Source organism: Myotis yumanensis, unplaced genomic scaffold, assembly GCF_028538775.1.
Source record: "Myotis yumanensis isolate MYYU_CA2020_CCGP unplaced genomic scaffold, mMyoYum1.0.hap1 SCAF_3, whole genome shotgun sequence".
Classification (NCBI taxonomy): Eukaryota; Metazoa; Chordata; class Mammalia; order Chiroptera; family Vespertilionidae; genus Myotis; species Myotis yumanensis.
Genome location: NW_027223754.1, coordinates 199,565,934 through 199,586,158, shown reverse-complemented (window position 1 = coordinate 199,586,158; position 20,225 = coordinate 199,565,934). Strand labels below are relative to the sequence as shown.

Genomic DNA, 20,225 nt, shown 5'->3' with positions numbered 1-20,225 from the left:
CCTGGGACCCTTGAGTCCGCTCTATCCACTGAGCCAAACCGGTTAGGGCTGTTGATACATTTTAAAGTGAATATCAGACTTCCTGGAAACGGGAGTACAGGGCCTCAATTGTTGGGAGATGACAGGGCTTTTGTCCAACAAATTTCTCCTTCCCATGTGCATTGCTTATAGCTGCATCTTACTGAGCACATTCTATGTGCTAAATGCTTCATGTTCATAATCTCATTTCATCTCATCACATCCCCATTTACCATGAAGGCCTAGCTAGTTTAAGTGCCTTGCCCGAGGTCTAATTATTAAGTGGCAGCTCCAGCCTTTAACCTAAATCATTCCAAAATTCACACTCAGCCACTAAGATTCACTTGGATTTGCAAGGGACAAATCTAAGGTAGCCTGCTTAAGGGGGAAAAAAAAACAAGGACGGGTGAAGGAGACAGATACCCTGCCAGGACTGTCACTTAATATGGTCTATCCTTGCCTCTCTGTGCCTGTGTCAGCTTTTCTCCCCATAGGGGGGTTATAGCAGCTCCTGGCTCACATCCCCTAAGAAGCAGGAAGCGTCCTCCCTGGTGCACATGAGTTACTCTGATTGGCTTAGTCTGGTTCTGTGGCCAGGGGGATGGAGACTTTTACCAAAAGAAGGGGGAAGGGATGCTGGGCTGACCAAAAACACCATAGCTTCACAGAATAAAGAGTGGGTGCATGTAGAAGACTAAATTTCTGGATTAATTACTCAGGTTGAAGGTAAGCTGCCATACATGAAAGCAATTAGAAAAATCAAACCTGGTGATTAGAATACAGTGAACCTTATAAATTTTTCATTGTTGGAAGGATTCAAAGAAATGTTTGTAAAGCATCAGTACATTACCTGCCACATAATAAATACTCTATAAGTGGTTCACAATTGGTTCCAAGTTATCTTTCTGATCTTATACTTTTCCTCCCCTGCCAGTCTCACCCATGGCCACACACTGTGCCAGCCACATTGCATTTTCTCAACCATACTACTTTTATGCCCCTATATCCTTTCAGATGCTGTTATTATTGTTTGACCGGTCCTTTCCTTTTTATCTGTTAAACTTCTCATATCTCAAGGTCCATCACCAGTAGTTCATCTACTGAGAAGTTTTCTAAGAGACTGACTATATCACCTGGAGTTCTTTAAGACAGTGAATAAGGAAATAAGGGATAGAATGTTTAGGCTTTCAAAGGACCTTAGCAAGATTCTACACCACTGGTTACTAAAGAAGATGAAAAAAACTTTTTATCAGAAATCCAGGTAGAGTAAATGGGCAATGATCTATATGGAGGATTAGTAACGATGTGGTCTTCTAAGAATTAGCACTGAGACTTGAACGAGGCAGTCTGAGAGGATCAAAGTCAATAAAACACTGAAGCCCTCATTTTCCACATCTTTTTTTTTTTTATCCTCACCTGAGGATATGTTTATTGATTTTTAGATAGAAAAGAAGGGAGTGGGGAGAGAAACATTGTTAAACCTGAAACCTAAGTATGTGCCCTAAGTATGTGCCCAACCTTAATGATGTACGGGACAATACTCATCCAACTGAGCCACCTGCCAGAGCTTAGATAAAAGAGGTAAAATATATAATTAAAACAAAATTTGCCCTAACCGGTTTGGCTCAGTGGATGGAGTGTCGGCCTGCGGACTGAAGGGTCCCAGGTTCTATTCCAGTCAAGGGCATGTACCTTGGTTGTAGGCACATCCCCAGTAGGTGGTGTGCAGGAGGCAGCTGATGGATGTTTCTCTTTCTCATCGATGTTTCTAACTCTCTATCCCTCTCCCTTCTTCTCTGTAAAAAAATCAATAAAAAATATATTAACAAAAACAAAATTTGCAGAGTAAAAGTCAAAATATTTGTTTAAATGATTTGGGGGAAATGCATGCATAGAAAAAAAGAATAAAGGGTAATACAGCAAATTTAAAATTGCATATTATCTCTTGATAATGAAATTATGAGTGGGAATTTCATTTTTTTCATAAAATTTATCTTCTAAAATTGATTTACAATAAATACTTATTACTTTTATAACTAGAAAAACAATTTAAGAGTAAATATTAGGTGAAATTTTAATAACCCATATTAAATTTTTAGTGGAAAGTAGACTGTTTTTTGTTAGCCAACCTCAGGAAAGCTAAACTTTGGCTCCATTTTAAGAGACTCCATGTGATGAAATAGTCGTTCTAATTCTTGTGTTTTTATTTTGTTGGAGAAGGATTAAAATTTGAAACTTGAACATAGATGATTTCTCTGTTGGAACTAGAAAAGTAAAAAAAAGATGAAATAACCCAATCTTGATTATTCCTGGGGTAGATCATTCATATCTTTGGTTCCTTATTTTCTTTCTGTTTTTCACATTTTTAAGTTTCCTAACATTTGAGAAAATCAGGCGATGGTGTTATTAAGTCACCAGATGGAGATGTTGAGCTGTCTTTGTTAATGTAAAATGAAGGTAGTGGTTCCAAACTTTAGGAGGTATGAGAGTAACCTGGAGAATTTATTTAAGTGCTGGTTCCCAGTCCCCATTTTTAGAGTTAATTAGGTAAGACTTGAATGGGGCCTAGGAATCTGAATTTTAACATGATTTCCGCACTTAACCAAACCACGTTAGCATACATGCCTGAGATTAGAACATTCACAGCAGCATTGCGTATGCGGTTGGGACTCTTGAAAGAACCCGCCTGTCCATGGACCAGCACGTCAGTGCCTGCATTTGGGAACAGAGCCACACGGAACGTACAGCAGCGACGATGAAAGAACCACGGCTACGTGTAATACTATGGCACAATGTTCTCTACTGCCTAAACAAAACGAAACAGGGTTGTTTAAGGACACATATCTGTGGTAACAAAGCTTGGGAAATGGGAGGGAGGGGCAAATATTTACACAAAATCCAGGATAATGGAAACTACCTCTGAATGGAAAATGGGGGAATGTGTCGGCAAGGATTTCCCCGGGGAGATTTCCTTGCGTTCTGGTAAAATTTTACTTCACAAATTAGGTAGTGTGTTCATCATCTTTCATAACTTATATATGCTCCTGCAACTTTCAAGTATTATAAAATTTTAGCATTTAAATTAAAAACGAAACTGGAAAGCAACAGGCCTCAAGCATACATTAGCCACAGGCCCCAGCGCGCAAGGTGCTCTGGGTCAGCAGCAGTCTCGTGATCACGCACGCAGGGGGGCGGAGCCCAGCGGCCCATGGCACGCATGCGTGCACTGCGACCAGCCAATCAGCGACGCTCCTGGGCGAGGTGCTGCGAGGCAGGCCTCTTCTCCTGGCGCCAGTTCCCAGCTGCCTCGGAGGAGCGAGGAGCCAGGTGCGAGGAGCGTCGAGGTAGCGAAGTGGGCGCCTCCCGTGAGGCGCCGGGCGGAGGAGGCTGGAGGGCCCGGGAGACGCGTCGGAGGCCTGTGCTGTGGTCCTCAGCCATCGGGTTACTTTTTCAGGTGAGGAGGGTGGGGGTTGGTGCGGGCGGGAGTGGAATCAGAGGTTATTCTTGCTGTGAGGTAAGTCGTTCTCATTGGCTCCACCTGCGGCCTTTGACAGGTAAAGGCGAGCAGGGCCTTGAACTGGCCAGAGGGCAACCGGCCCCAGGGGACAGACTGGGCTGAGGGGGTGGCCGGGGCGAGGATCGAGGGGGCGACTGGGGCTGAGGGACCAAGGGGGAGACTGAGGCTGATGGGGGGGGGGGGGACCCGGCGGAGGGGAGAGGGACCGAGGGGGCGACCAGGGGCTGTGGGGGAGGCCGAGGCTGAGGGATTGAGGGACTGAGGGGGCGGCCGAGGCTGAGGGGCTGAGGGACTGAGGGGGCGGCCGGGGCTGAGGGGGCGGCCGGGGCTGAGGGACTGAGGGGGCGGCCGGGGCTGAGGGGGCGGCCGGGCTGAGGGGCTGAGGGACTGAGGGGGCGGCCGAGGCTGAGGGGCTGAGGGACTGAGGGGGCGGCCGGGGCTGAGGGACTGAGGGGGGCAGCGGGGGCTGAGGGGGCGGCCGGGGCCGAGGGGCTGAGGGGGCGGCCGGGGCCGAGGGACTGAGGGGGCGGCCGGGGCTGAGGGGGCGGCGGGGGCTGAGGGACTGAGGGGGCAGCGGGGGCTGAGGGGGCGGCCGGGGCCGAGGGGCTGAGGGGGCGGCCGGGGCCGAGGGACTGAGGGGGCGGCCGGGGCCGAGGGACTGAGGGGGCGGCCGGGCTGAGGGACTGAGGTGGCGGCCGGGGCTGAGGGACTGAGGGGGGCAGCGGGGGCTGAGGGGGCGGCCGGGCTGAGGGACTGAGGGGGCAGCGGGGGCTGAGGGACTGAGGGGGCAGCGGGGGCTGAGGGGGCGGCCGGGCTGAGGGACTGAGGGGGCGGCCGGGCTGAGGGACTGAGGGGGCAGCGGGGGCTGAGGGGGCGGCCGGGGCTGAGGGACTGAGGGGGCGGCCGGGCTGAGGGACTGAGGGGGCAGCGGGGGCTGAGGGGGCGGCCGGGGCCGAGGGACTGAGGGGGCGGCCGGGGCCGAGGGACTGAGGGGGCGGCCGGGCTGAGGGACTGAGGGGGCAGCGGGGGCTGAGGGGGCGGCCGGGGCCGAGGGACTGAGGGGGCGGCCGGGGCCGAGGGACTGAGGGGGCGGCCGGGGCCGAGGGACTGAGGGGGCGGCCGGGTTGAGGGGCACTGGGCGGAGTGGAGAGGACGCCAGGCCGCGGGTGGGGTGGGCAGAAAGGGGCTGAGCTGGGTCTGACGGGCACGCTCATGGTCATCCTGTCAACCACGTTTTCACTTTGGGGCTGAAATGCAAAAGCTGGGTTTGCCCACGTTTAGCCAGACTCTGGCAGAGGCCGGACTAAAATCCTGACTCCCGCCCTTCCCGTGTGAACTCTCCATAGCAGCACCCTGGGAGCAGGGTTGATGCTCTCAATTTTTGTTTGTTTGTTTGTTAATTCTCATTAGAGGATATTTTTCCATTGATTTTTATTTTTATTTATTTATTTTTTTTAGAGAGTGGAAGGAAGAGGGAGAGACAGAGAAACATGGATGTGAGAGGGACACATGGATTGGTTGCCTCCTCTGGGGCAGAGATCAGTTACTCTCATTGTTAACTTTCTGTCCATCAAAATAAAGGAGGAGACTCCTAAGTGTTACGCAACTAAGATAATCTTTATTTGATATTTCTAAGTTTGAAATTTACCAGTTTATTTAAATGTTATCTTTGGATTCAGAAGGTTTGAGATGTTTATTTTTTAAAAGTAAAAAAGCATCTAAATATGGTGCTCCCTGGAAGCAAACAAACCAAGAAATCAGGGAAGACATCAGTGAAGGATAGGAAGACATCCATGGAGGATCGGGCTGTAATTGCCTATGACTTTGAGAAAGAAGATAAACGAGATCTGAGTGGTTCAGAGGAGGATGCTACTGACGGTACAGTATATCATATTGTGCAGTCACCATGTCCTACAGTTCATTTATTTTGAGCCTACTGAATTTAATTAAGACTTCCTCAAGCACTTAATGTACTTCATGTTTCTCTTTTGGAGTTAGAGTAGCTTATATAGCAGATCTTGCCTTTGCAGTCGTTATTCCCAAAATATGGAATAAATAGTGCTTGGCTTTGCTATGACATTAACACAGGAAAACTTGCAAAATTGTTCCTTTAAAATGGTCCTGGAGCCCTGGCCAGTGTGGCTCAGTTGGTCGGAGCGTCCTCCCATACCCTTGAAGGTGGCAGGCTTCATTCCCGGTCACGGCACATACCCAGGTTATGGGTTCGATTCCCAGTCCAAGTGGATACGGGAGGCAGTAGATCTATGTTTCTTTCTCACATTGATGTTTCTCTTCCCCCTCGCTCTTTCTCTCCTTCTTTCTCCCTTCCTCTCTCTCAAATAAATAATCATATCCTCAGGTAAGACTGAAAAAAAAAATGTCCTGGATCTTGATTTAATTCCACCTGACCTGCAGAGAAAGTATTGCATTTATATATCGACTTTAAAAACTCATGTTGACAAAAAGCCTAAAAGATCTCAAAATTAAGATATTACTTCATTAAAAATTATCCAAACAGCATACTTAATTTCAAAAATATTTTGATTTTTTTATTGTCAATGCAGCAAAGACTCCAGCAATTGATAAGCTTGGGAAGAAAAGGACTTCTGCAGTAACAGTTGAAGATATGGGGTAAAGTGCTCAACATAAGTGTTGCCTGTTAGATAGTACTTTAAGAAAAGTAGATTTTGATTGTCAAATGAGTATTATATGTAAAATACTGAGGGTGTGATATTTCTTCCAAAACAAGCATGATATTTTATGGATCCTTAATTAAAAATATTTAAATGCAATTTCTTTACAGAGGTGAAGTACAGAACATGCTGGAAAGATTTGGAGGTATGTTTTAGAAGATTCTTTGTAATAAAAAAAATTGTTTTAAACCAAATAACTTGTATAATGATCAGTGTATGCAAGACTATCATTTATTTTTTTAATATATTTTTATTAATTTCAGAGAGGAAGGGAGAGAGAGAGAGAAACATCAATGATGAGAGAGAATCATTAATGGGCTGCCTCCTGCACGCTCCCTTCTGGGGATAGAGCCCACAACCCGGACATGTGCCCTGACTGGGGAATTGAACTGTGACCTCCTAGTTCAGAGGTTGACACTTAACCACTGAGCAACACCAGCCAGGCTCAAGACTGTCATTTAATGCTTTGTTCCCATAGAAATGACTTTGCATAAATATATTGTGTGATTCAGCTTCATAGTTTTTCTTTCTTAACCTTTTTCAGTTGTTGATGTGAAGAGTGCAAATGGTACTAACAATGATCAGTAGTAGAATGGTGCTTTTATTTTATACATGTGCAAATTTAATGAATTGGAATTTTAGGCAGAATGGATAGAAAAAGTCTTTGCCCCTCTTTGGACTTTTGCAGACTCTTCCACACACTACAGACACACACATATTTGTATGTATGTCAGTTTTCCATTTACTCAATTTAGTTAATTTCTATAACATTCCTTAGTTCTTTTCTTTAACAGGGGAGTGTAAACTGAAGTCTTTGAAGTAACTCTATTGTTATTTTTACATCATTAAACTATATAGTTGAGAAGTAAAAACAGCCTTGCCTAGCTACTAAGAAATATATAATCTGATAAAAAGTTCATAAACTTTAAACAGTATGTCAGATATCAATTACATTGTTTGGGGACACAGTACTCAAAAAAGTCAATTTTGCCTTCTCTATATGTTTTATTCATCATATAATTGAGTCTTTTTTGAAAACTTTGCTCTGTTTGGTGGTGGCAAAATGCTTATTTTGTAATTATATGTACTTATTGCTATTGATGGATGTTGGATATATAAAATATTTATATAATAATGCAGCTCCATCATGATTATTGAAAAATAATACTTGAAGGTAGATCCATATGCATGTGTTTAGCAAAGCATTATTTATTTATTTATTTATTTATTTTTAAATATATTTTATTGATTTTTTACAGAGAGAAAGGGAGAGAGATAGAGAGTCAGAAACATCGATCAGCCGCCTCCTGCACATCCCCCACTGGGGATGTGCCCCCAACCCAGGTACATGCCCTTGACCGGAATCGAACCTGGGACCCCTCAGTCCGCAGGCTGACGCTCCATCCACTGAGCCAAACCGGTTTCGGCTAGCAAAGCATTATTTAAAGTGTTAACATTTTTTTGAGTCCTGGCCGGTATGGCTCAGTTTGTTGAGTGGTGTCCTGCACACCAAAAGGGGCCAGTTCAATTCCAGGTCAGGGCACATGCCAGGTTTCAGGTTCAGTCCCTGGTCAGGGTATGTATGAGAGGCAGCTGATCAATGTTTCTCTCATCAATGTTTCTCTTCCTCTCCTTTCTTCTCTCTAAAGCAATAAAAACATATTTAAAAAATTTTAGCCTGACTGGTTTGGCTCAGTGGACAGAGCATCGGCCTGCAGACTGAAAGGTCCCAGGTTCGATTCCAGTCAAGGGCATGTACCTTGGTTGTGGGCATGTCCCCAGTGGGGGGTGTGCAGGAGGCAGCTGATCAATGTTTCTCTCTCATCGATGTTTCTAACTCTCTATCCCTCTCCCTTCCTCTCTGTACAAAATCAATAAAATATATTAAAAAAATAAAAATAAAAAATTTTAAATACAGTACTTATGAATAAAAATGTGCTACAAATAGCTCCATGAAAGTATTCAAAAGGTTCTTAAATTATTTATCTAGATATTTTCTTTTCAAAAATATATTTTTATTGATTTCAGAGAGGAAGGGAGAAGGAGAGAGATATAAACGTCAATGATTAAAGAGAACCATTGATCAGCTGCCTCTTCCAAGCCCCACACTGGGGATTGAGCCCACAGCCTGAGCAAATGTACTGACGGGAAATTGAACCGTGACATCCTGGTTCATAGTCGATACTCAACCACTGAGCCACACCAGTCAGGCTAGATATTTTCTTAAATTAAGATTTTTCTATGGTTGGTATTGGTCTGTTTTAGTAAAGTATATGCTTAAAATGATTACCAACTGTATTTTTAAAAATATATATTTTTATTGATTTTTTACAGAGAAGAAGGGAGAGGGGTAGAGAGTTAGAAACATCGATGAGAGAGAAACATCGATCAGCTGCCTCCTGCACACCCCTACTGGGGATGTGCCCGCAACCAAGGTACATGCCCTTGACTGGAATCGAACCTGGGACCCTTCAGTCCGCAGGCTGATGCTCTATCCACTGAGCCAAACCGGTCAGGGCACCAACTGTATTTTTTAAAAATAATTGTCCGGTTAGAATGGCTCAGTTGGTTGAGCATCCTCCCATGCACCCAGAGGATGCTGGTTCGATTCCTGCTGAGGGCACATACCTGGATTACAGGTTTGAGCCCCAGTTGAGGAGCATGTGGAGCGCAACCAATTGTTTCTCTCTCACATCGGTGTTTCTCTCTAAGCATGTCTTCAGGTGATGATTAACAAATAATAAAATAATAATTTTCTTATTCTTTGTTTTAACTATTTTTATCCTTTTTGGATTTAAAAATAGTTTTGTGTGTTTCATATAATGAGTTCTAATAACAATCTAAATGTGTTGTTTCAGTTGGGGTGAGGTGGGTGAGTATTTTATAAATTTAGAAAAATGTAGCCTTTGTGTTTTCTCATGAGGAAATTAAAACCTGTCCTTGAGGTCCTTTTTTCCTTTTATTAACTCTTTTTAATCATCTATAAATTTTTTAAAAATCTGAACTTGGTTATTAATAATGAAAAGTTTTCTCAGAAAAAAGCAAATAACCTTGCTTTTGGATATTTTGCCTATTTTAAAATTTAATTTTAAATGTCTTTCTGAAACTATTGAACCACGTTTACTCATATTTATTTCAATACTAGAGGCCGGGTGCACAAAATTTGTGCATGGGTAGGGTCCCTAGGCAAGGCCGGCGATCAGGGCCAATCTGTAGGGCAACCGGCGGGGCGATCTGGGGGCCCTGCTGGCACCTGCCTTGGCTGGCCTGGTGCTACCCGCTCGCTGGCCCTGCCCCCCACTGCCACCGCCGGTCGCCCCACAGAGGAAGGTGACCAGCGGGGCACTTGGGGGGCGGTGCCACCCACTCACCAGTCACCTCCTTCTGTGAGGCAATTGGGGCCCTCGCTGGCATCCACCTTGGCTGACCTGGGGCCTGTGGGCTTGGGGAAGCTCCTGCATTGAGCGTCTGCCCCCTGGTGGTCAGTGCAAGTCATAGCAACTGGTCATTCCACCGGTCGTTCCGCCGTTAGGTCAATTTGTATATCAGGCTTTTATTATATAGGATTTGGAAACAAAATATGTAATTTTTTTCAATATTACATTTTAATGAATATTTATTTTCCACATAGCTAACATTAGCAATGCTCTTAATACAAAGAAAAAAAGACTCGCACTGTATACCAAGATTTCTCTCAAAACCAGTAACCAGAAAATTGAACATATTTGGAAAACCCAACAAAAACAAAGGTATGGTTGTTGGTTCTTTCACAGCCACATTTTTATCATTTCATAGTATTCATTAGTGGAAATTATGAAAAACACTATTATGTTTATTGGGGTCTTCAGTAAAAAATATATTTGGCTTGATTTTTCTCTAAGTCCTTTAGTACTATAACTTCATTCCTTCATAGACTTGAAATATATTTCCTAGAAATCAATAAAGATTACCTTTATCTCCTTTTAAATGAAAATTGAGGTTTCTTTGTCTAAAGGTAATTTGTATTTGTTATAGAAATATACTAACTGAATAAAAAGTAAATGTTATTAAACCATTAATCTAGTGAAAGTCAACTATTTAACAGTGTAGAAAAAGATCAATCTGATATTGTAAATAATTTGTATATTTAAGCTGAAGTAACTATTCTTTTATATAAATCGTTGTACCAAAATGGGCACAAGTTAAGTGAAATATGTCTATTTGAAAAACTTATATGATAAATACTAGTATAATAACTTCATTGAATCTATCATATCAGAACCCATATTCAGTAGAATAAATGAAAAATAAACTGCTTGGCAGTGAAATGGGGTTTTCTGGAAATTTTATATATACAAGAGCTAAAGCATGTGAAAGGACTTTTTTATTAGGGTTAGGAGAATAAACACTTCTGGAATCATGATTTTACTTCTTGGTTTCATATCTAAAATTTTAAGATGCTTTTATTTCCTTCTTTTATTATAGTGTAAAGTATGTAAAGTCACTTTTGTTTTGAATGTTTTTTCCCCATACTAGTATGAAATATGACAATATCATTATTATGTTTTATAGGCAGAAGCTTAGCCAAGAATATTCTCAGCAGTTTCTGACTGTGTTTCAGCAGTGGGAGACAGATATACAGAATGCCAAGAAACAAGAAGAAAAACTAGCTGTTAGTATCATGCTTAGAATTATAATTAATCTATTTAACCAAGTGTCAAGTGGAAATGGAGATCCTAGCCTTGTAGGAGACCCATAGAATTTGGCCAGGTTCCATGATCCATTGCTGGCATTATGCTTTGGTCCTGGTGATTGGCAAACCAGAGAAGTATAGGCACATGCCAAAATCATAAAAACTGATGGTCTTTGCTTCCTATAATGGTGTGATTCTTTCAGTTCCAAGTGACACAAATTTGCCAAAGTACAAAAGGACTATTGGTTTATATTAAAAAAAAGTCCAGGGGTAGGTTAGCTTCAGGCATAGGTGGATGGGGGTGGAGGATTGCTCATGTAGTATAGTCTTGGCTCTGTCTCCAATTCTTAGTAGGCTCTCTCAATGTGGTAAGCAAGATAGCTTCTTTCAATCCCAGACTTAAAAATTTAGTAATCCCAGTGGACTGAGTCTTTCTTAGTAACCCTGGCAGAAGAGTCCTCTAGAGGAATATCACCGATACCTTTGGAAAATTTGCCCATTATTGAATCAGTTATGATCAAAACATGGTTTACTTTTTTTTTTCTTCCCTTTTTTTGTTACTTCTCACCCGAGGATATTTTTCCATTGATTTTTAGAGAAAGTGGAAGGGAGGGGAGAGACAGAGAGAAACATAGATGTGAGAGAGACACACATTGATTGGTTGCCTCCTGCACGACTGGGCGTGGGGATCAAGCCTACAACCGAGGTACCGACCCTTGACTGGAATCCAACCCGGATTCTGAAGCCTGATGCTCTATCCACTGAACCAAACCAACCAGGGCAAAACATAGTTTACTCTTGTGTTACCTGCATATTTCTACGGGAGATGGAAGTCAGTTCCATATATATACACATACTACATTATCTTTATTTCATCCTTTCATTGTTTGTAAAATTATCACACATCTCTTATCTAAGAGCTAAGGTGCTATTCATATCAAATAATTGTAAGGGTTTGTTGATCATCTCAGTTTTGGAAATGTTAAGATGCATGTGAAACATACCAAGAGGAGATGTTGAGCAAGTCACTGGTATGAGGCCAGTTCAGGAAAGAGGTATGAGTTGAACATACAAAGTTGGGAACTCTCACCATAAAGACAGCGTTTAAGCCATTAGGTTGGATGAAATCACCAAGGGAGTGATTGTAAATGTAAAGGAGAAGTCTAAGAACTGGACCTGTAGATTTCAATGTTTAGAGTTCAAGAAGATGAGAATGAGTGCCCTAACAGCTACAAAGAAAACCACTTTAAGGAAAGTGAAGAAAGCCTTTTAAGGAGAGGATTAACTTTCACATGCTGCTTATAGGCCAAATAAGGTAGATTGGGTGATGTGAAGGTCATTGGTGTTGATAAGGATGGTTCTGATCAGTCTTGAACAGAGTGGTTTTGGTGGAATAGTGAGTGCAAAAACCCAATTAGAATGAGTATAAGAATGGGGGTGGAGGGAATGGGTGGTAGCCTGAGTAGAAAGTGTTATTATGGTTATATTGTTGTTTGTTTTGCATTGTTAATCCTCACCCAAGGACATTTTCCCATTGATGTTTAGAGAGTGGAAGGAAAGGAGAGAGACAGACACATCGATTGGTTGCCATCCACAGGAGCCCCAACCAGAGCCAGGGATCCAACCTGCAACTAGGAATGTGCCCTTAACAGGGAATTGAACCCTCAATCCTTTGGTGTGTGGGCCGACACTAACCACTTTGCTACATTGGCCAGGGCATGGGGTTTTGATGTTGTTTTTTAAAGAATGATGAAAGAGTAGCATGTTTGTGTGCAAATAGAAATAATCTTCAGGGAAAAATAAAAAATAGTGGAAAGAGGGGAGACAGTTGCTGAATTCTTGAGAATGGATGGGACATGTGAAAAAGCCTTAGTAAGGATAGTATATCCTCAAAAATAGGAGAGAAGGTAGAGTATATGAGCACACAGAGATGTAGATGGGTATGTAGATATGGTGATAGACTGAAAACTCTTTCTGGATTGCTTCTGTTTAGTGAAATAATTAAAGTCATCAGAGGGTGGAAAATATGTTGCCTTTGAGGTCAAATCAGAAGGTATAAGATATTTTCTTGAGAGTGGGACAGTGAACAGACTAAGAAAATATAATTGCCAAACAGCACTAAGGATCCAATTTAGGCTAGTGATCATGATTTAAAGAGACTGTTAGTGTAGTTGCTTTCTTGAACTATGACCATCTTCAGGATTGTAGGCAGGATAGCTAGAGTTGTATTTTCCAGGGTTGAGATTAGGCAAACAAGTGTGACAGAATAAGAAGGGAGAGCAAGATATAGATGGAAAGGAGTAATTATGATTGACCACAGAATTTACACTGGGAAAGAGGAATGTGAGGACATGGGAATAGAGGACAGTGAAAAGTAGGTAGGATAAATAGATTTTAGGTCTTGATAGAGATTACTGAGCTTTAATACTACAAAGAGTGAGCTAGAACAGTAAAGAGAAATGGCTGAACAAAGGGATATATAGAGAAACAGTATGAGTAATGGTTAGAGTCTAGAAACATAACTGTTTGGAATCACATTCTGGTTTGACCAAATGCTAACTGTGAACTATGGAAAACTATTTTTCTTTTTTCCTCAGTTTCCTCATTTATGAATGGGGGAATAATAAGAATACCTATCTCATAGAGTTGCTTGGAGGATTAAATTTATATATAACTAGAGGCCTGTTGCAGGAAGATTCCTGCAAGAATAGGGCTTCCTCGGGCCTATTCCTGCAAGAATAGGGCTTCCTGAGACCGGAGCGAAGCAGAGAAGGGAGCGAAGCCCACCGAGGCGGGCTTCGCTCCCTTCTCCGCTGCCTCGCTCCCTCCCTGCACTGCTTCGCCCTCGGCTCCCTCCCTTCCCCGCCACCTCAGCTCCCTCTCATGTCCTCTGCTTCACCTCCCTCCCGTGTCCGCCGCCTCCCTCCCTTCTCCGCCACTTCGCTCCCTCCTGTGTCTGCTACCTCAGCCCCACTCCTGTCTCTGCTACCTCAGATCCGTTCCCTTCTGCAGTGTTTGGCTTCCTTCTACACTGTCTTCAGTCTTCACAGAGTGCCTGTGTATGCAAATTAACCGCCATCTTTGTTGGGTTAATTTGCACTCTTCTGATTGGCTGGTGGGCATAGCGAAGGTATGGTCAATTAGCACCTTTGTCTTTTATTAGTGTAGACTAGAGACCTATTGCATGAAAAGATTCATGCACTAGGCCTTTCCTTCCCCTGGCTGCCGGCACCGGTTTTCCTCCGGCACCCGGGACCCAGGCTTTCGCTCTGGCGGGAGCCGCCTTCAGTCTTCCATCTTCGCTGCTCCGGCCAGAGCCGCCTTCAATCTTCGCTCCTCCTCTTCGTGCCTACATATGCAAATTAACTGCCATCTTTTTTGGCGGTTAATTTGCATATCTCGCTGATTAGCCAATGGGAGGCATAGCAAAGGTATGGTCAGTTACCGTGTTTGTCTATTATTAGATAGGATAAGTTTATTTAAAAGAGTTCAGAGTAGTATGCTATTATTCATACTATAAACAGGTTATTAGTTATTGGTAATGACAGAATCTAGGGTATAAGTATGTAAGGGAATGACTAAGTAGGATAGAAACTAGGCCAAGGAACTGAAAGACCAGCATTATCAGAAGAATTATCTGTGTTAATGTTGAAAGGACCAAGATATAAGATATATTGAGTATTATTAAGATTTCCTATTCAGTGACTAGTAGGATTATTATATTGTACTAGAGGCCTGGTGCATGAAATTTGTGCACAGGGTGGGGGGGGGTGTCCCTCAGCCCAGCCTGCACCCTTTCCAATCTGGGACCCCTCGGGGGATGTCCGACTGCTGGTTTAGGCATGATCCCTGTCCGGCAGTCGGACATCCCTCTTGCAATATGGGACCGCTGGCTGCAAACCGCTTGCCTGCCTGCCTGATCACCCCTAACCACGTCTACCTGCTGGCCTGATACCCCTAACTGCTCCCCTGCTGGCCTGACTGCTCCTAACTGCCCTACCCCGCCGCCCTGATTGCCCCTAACTGCCCTCCCCTGCCAGCCTGATTGCCCCTAACTGCCCTCCCCTGCTGGCCTGATCGCTCCTAACCACCTCTGCCTTGGTCCCTGCCACCGTGGCTTCATCCAGAAGACATCCAGTCTAATTAGCATATTACCCTTTTATTAGTATAGATATTCATGGTGAAGACAGATTTTCTCTAATTTTGTTATAATAGCTGTTAAAACAAATATCTAAATGTATTGACTTTAAAACTATTCCCTTTAAACTTATTTTTTGCTACATTTAAAAGTTTACTCAAATTATCACATGATTTTTTTCTTTTACATTTGCAGAATTTATTTCAACAGCAACAACAGTTTTTTCAACAATCTAGACTTGGTCAGAGCCAGAGACTGAAAACAATTAAACAGTTATATGAACAATTCATAAAGGTCTGTTGTATTTGGTAACATAGCATATTCTTATAAAGCAATTTATGTTGGAAGTAGAATATAATTTTTTTCTAAGTTTAAGGAAAAACATTTTGCTTATGCATTTAAAATTCTTAACTATTCATTTTAAATTCATTGTTTTTTATTTAAGTACTAAATATATTCTACTTTCAGATTCTAATGTTTTTGTGGCCATTATTCAAAATAGAAAATGGTAAATTGGGAATTTTACCAAAAAATATATATATTGTGCATAAGATTTGTACATAATATAAGCACTGTGATAGTTCTCGGTTCAACTGAAAATAGAAAGTTCATAAATCATTTCTTGGTAGATTTCCAGTCTTTTTTTTTTTTTTTTTTTTTTTTTAGTATATTCAATATTGAAACCTTAACAGTTCATTAACCCACTGTTTCAAGCACAGTGCACTACAGTTGTTACCTCCTGTAATACTATTTGATTCATGTCTGGCACCTTTTAATCCTAGTGGGCATTCTGGTTTTGATGGATTACTTAGAATATTTTTATTAAGAATAAATAATGTACACTACTTGAATTTTTTAAGTTCCTACTTTTGAAAATTAATTGCACAAGTTTAGAACCTGAGATTAAAAATGGTGATTTATAACTAAACTAGTTTTTTGTGTTTTAGAGTATGGAGGACTTGGAGAAGAATAGTGATACTCTAGTTACTGATGCACAAAATGAACTTAAAAATGAAATGGCTATGTTTCAAAAACAAATTATGATGGATACTGTAAGTTATGATATTAAAACTGAAAAGTAAGGATTAATATGTTTTAAGCATTGAAATATTTTATTTGTTGAAATATGGTTAACACTTATCTAAAAATTAAACAAATGTTTAATATCTCCTTTCATGAACAGCAGCAGCAAGAGATGGCAATTGTTCGAAAGTCTCTTCAATCCATGTTATTCTGATGACTCTTTGAAGGGAGAACTTGAACCTAAGTAATATGATACAATGATAACATTAGCTAAGAGGCATATACATTTTTAGAGTGGTTTAAAAATTGTATTTTCAAATATTACATTGTGTTACTCATTAGCTTAAGTGCAAGCCTCTTCTTTGTTAATCTCCAAATAAAATCTAAACAGTAATGTGAGTAGCAGCAATTCCTAAACTGTATGTATAAGCTTTCTGCCTTTTAATAGTAATAGTGAATTTTTCTGACACTTGTCAATTAACTTAATAATAAAGATGATCTAATTTCAAGTTTTGGCTTCAGTGTATCTGTACCAGTCCCCAAAAGTAGAAAGCATAAGTATTGTAGGTTACATTGTTATTCTTTAAGAAAAAAAAATCTATTTTTATATGTATATCCTTTTGTATAAAGTCATTAAGTTACATAGCCAATTCTAATGATAAGATTTCAAAAGAAAATCTGTTGACTTATAAAATGTATTAAAAGCAACTTAAATTTGTGTTGTGGAATAAAACCACTAAAAACCATTAAGATGATTGAACAAGATATAAATACAGATTTCAAAATACAGATTTGTGAATGTCATTTCCACAAAGACAATAAAATGCCATTTAATTGAGCTTGGTCTAAAATTAAATGGCACGTACTTGTAGTACTGATTAAATATATGGAAGTATGATTTTACATTCATTTCCAAACTTGAACAGTTAATTCATATACCTTGTCTTTTAAAATGTGTATTTTAAAAACAAAATATATGAAACACTTGATTTAATAAAGAAATTGTTCCACCATTTGTTTTAAGTATCAGCTAAACTTACTATTTTTTTGCTCAAACTGCTTTCATTGACTCATTCAAAACAAAAAATATTCCCCCCCCAAACATGCCCATTAGAAGTGATTTTCTGTTTTTCCGTGTTTTAAATTCTAATCCTCCCCCACCCCATAACCCACTCTTAAATTACTTTTAAGGTTTTCAAAGTTTTAAAAACAAATCCATGGGAATTCTCTTTTTCTGTGATAACTTAAATAGGAAGAAATTAGTCCACCATTAAGAATAGTCTACCTGACATTAGGGGGACGATTTGCTTCCTAAATTTTTACATTTTGTAGAGGAGGAGTTCCCTTGTAAGCCAAAATATATTTTGGAATATAAATCTTAGGTACTATTAAAATGCCTAAGAATGTCCTTATTTGAGTTTACCAAGTGTTACAGAGACAAAATAAGTACACTGGAGTGTTTTCTGTGTCCTTAATTCACGTAAGTATATAGTTTTTCCTTTTAAGGAATATCAACTTCCACTTTTTTCATTGTCTTTTTCTTGCTTAAGATATAGTACATGTTCATTACTCCTTTATTTTTTTTATTTTATCATATGGCTTATGGTCTACAGAACTGTGGGATAAAATTAAAAGTAGGATAAGAGGGGAGGGAGTCTGAGGATTTGGATCACCAAAGAGCCTGGTGATAGTTCTATTATTCATAATGAACACTATAAAATACTTCGGAATGAGAGTAGAAAGATAAGAATCAGTACATAGTGCACTTAGTGGTTGAGTAACTGATACTTATTTTATCCCCTTTTTACCTCAAATGAAATGTGTAATTGTAGTAACTTTGGCTAGTATTCTAAAGGGAAGATATTTTTGCCATGTTTTCATAAATTACTAATTTTCTTATGTCAACTGTATTTTAAGTACTGTTTTACTTTTCATAAAAGGATGTTTAATGCCCATCTTTTTGTGACAATGAAATTTTAACTCAGAATATCAAGAAACAAGTTGCCCTCACTATAAAGATTCATTTGTTTTTCTGAACTAATAAGACAAATAGCTTTTACTTAATACAAATTATAGAAAATTCCAATAGCCCTTTTAAATTCTAGTTGGTATACTAAAGCATGTATTTCATTTTATATGATAGTGATTAACATGCCTCTTTTGAAAATGACTAATAAAAAATCATAAATCATTCTCAATAAATACAGTATTATAATCCATGTACTTATGCAGTATTATGAACACATCAATTTTTAGCAAAGTAGCATCATCCTCAACATGGCTAAAATTCTTTCAGTTCTGAATTTTTATGTAATCATTTGGCAATGAAAATCCTGGGTATAAGAATTTCTGAGACAGATACTGCTATTTAGAACTATAGTGGTTCACTTTCTTGTACCTAGAAAATTTAAATATCTTTCTTTAGTTTTATTTCTAATTTATAGATTTGTATTACTCTGGTAATCTGTTATAAAAAATGTTGATACACAATGAGGACTTCACAAGTGAAATAGACACAATGGAATTTACAGGACTTAATGTTTTATATTCAAATATAACCTTATTTGATAGTATACTAGCCTCCTGCAAAAGGGGATTTCCTTCACTCCTAGGTTCCCCTAACTGCTTCTCCTTTTTTCCTTGGGTTATTAGTCAATATGCTTGTGAACCTGTTCAGGTGCTGGATGACATGAAATCTTGAAGATATTTAGATGAAGGTGTCTTGAAATTTGCAGGCACAAAGCACTAAAGTACATAATCATATCAAATGAAGAAATGACCTTTAGAGCAAAAAAAGAAAATATAAGATAGATTATGGTATATCCCTCTTGAAGCAGCAGCTATTTTTCTGCCTGCCCTCCCTCCCCAATCTCAAAATTAATTGAAAATTCAACAAAAATGCATTTTAGAGTATTTCAATATATTTCATATTTGAACCTCATATAGTCCTCTGGAACATGCAAGGTATTTCACAGTTATAGAATCTGAGGCACAGTGGTAAAAGCCTAGACTAAAACACAAAAGCTGGAAAGTAATAGAATGGAAGTCTTCACATTCTTTCAATTATCTGCTGTGCTACAAATTTCTACTAGAAGGGGCTATCAGTTATAACAAAATCATTCCATCATAGAGGTTTCTTACTCCTTTAAGATTAGCTGTAAGAAAGTAAAGGCCCATGGAAGTGAGGTAGATGTCCCTTGTGGACCAAGGGGGACAAAAAGGCCTGGAAAAGACCCTATAGTTAAGGGGAGGCATATACAAAATTGTGTTGTATAAAAATTGAGGAAAGCACACTATTTAAAAACTTTCCCAGAGACCAGAGGCAGATGCTTCCTTTCAGAAATAGGAGCCTCACAACTCTGTTGGTAGAGAGGGAATTCTCACCCATGAGAGGTAAATCCCCCCATCATTTACTTGAAATGCTCTGTGTGATCCTTTTCTCTCTGAAGCAAGAACCTTCCCCCTAAGGATGCCAAAGGGCACAAGTGTTTTGAATTTGACTTCCTCACCATAATCACCATCAGTGTAAACCAGGCCAACTCACTCATTACAAATAGGTACTTAAGTTTTTAACCTGATATTTTAATCATGTTAAACAATTCCACTTGGTAATATTTAAGTTCACTAAAAGAAACCCTACATTGAATTTTCAGATATTTTGAATAACCATCCAGTTCTTAAATGTATACTGTTTTGGAGCTCTAAAAGTATTTAAAGTGGACAGTAAATTAAAGGAAATTATTCTGATCTCACCACCATTTGAAGAATGGAAAACCTTTGAATGGACCACGGATGGATATTATTAATTTACTCCAGAACCTAGTATAAAGGATATCAGATGTGGTACCCCACACAGAACAGATATAGTTTTTTAGTGCCTAAATCTAACAAATAGGGTAGATTCAAATTATCAAGAGGTTCACTGCAGGGTTTCTTTCAGCACACTTTAAAATGTGTTTATATATCGCTAAAAATTTGGTGAAGGCAAGTGAGGTCCAGAGGTAGGGGAAAATATAGCAGAATTGTCTGAAACCACCATAATTAAAGATCTACCATAAAGTTGTCTCAATAAAATAAAATAATTCTTTTATCCATTTTTGTGATTAAGTTATTACCAACAATGATTTTCTTTTCCTTTGATGGCTAAAGCTTCTCTTTTAAGTA

At 40.1% G+C, this 20,225-nt stretch overlaps 2 protein-coding genes across 3 annotated transcripts in view; one reads left to right on the top strand and one right to left on the bottom strand.

The window, feature by feature from the left end:
* The first annotated feature begins 5,210 nt into the window (after positions 1-5,210).
* Positions 5,211-16,355, top strand: SYCP3 (synaptonemal complex protein 3). Its single transcript, XM_070410910.1, has 8 exons — positions 5,211-5,413; positions 6,100-6,166; positions 6,339-6,373; positions 9,860-9,977; positions 10,780-10,879; positions 15,234-15,332; positions 15,986-16,090; positions 16,222-16,355. Exons 1-8 carry the CDS (start codon positions 5,260-5,262, stop codon positions 16,273-16,275), a joined length of 732 nt encoding a protein of 243 aa, XP_070267011.1. The 5' UTR covers positions 5,211-5,259; the 3' UTR covers positions 16,276-16,355.
* Positions 16,128-20,225, bottom strand: part of CHPT1 (choline phosphotransferase 1) — a 22,008-nt gene continuing 17,910 nt past the window's right edge. Inside the window, exons 8-9 of one of the 2 annotated variants that reach the window (XR_011470856.1) lie at positions 18,642-18,841; positions 16,128-16,301 (exon numbers count right to left, since the gene is read on the bottom strand). Coding sequence is in view for 1 of the 2 variants with exons in the window: in XM_070410909.1 (XP_070267010.1) it covers positions 16,257-16,301; positions 18,731-18,841 (156 nt within the window). In the remaining variant the exon portion in view is untranslated. The remainder of the gene's footprint in view (positions 16,302-18,641; positions 18,842-20,225) is intronic. The other variant, XM_070410909.1, reaches the window with a different exon arrangement.

Coding starts and splice junctions, on each gene's coding strand:
- SYCP3 (XM_070410910.1), top strand. CDS start 5,260: ATGGTGCTCCCTGGAAGCAAACAAACCAAGAAATCAGGGAAGACATCA. Junction 9,978..10,779: donor AAAACCCAACAAAAACAAAG/GTATGGTTGTTG, acceptor TATGTTTTATAG/GCAGAAGCTTAGCCAAGAAT. Junction 16,091..16,221: donor AACAAATTATGATGGATACT/GTAAGTTATGAT, acceptor TTTCATGAACAG/CAGCAGCAAGAGATGGCAAT.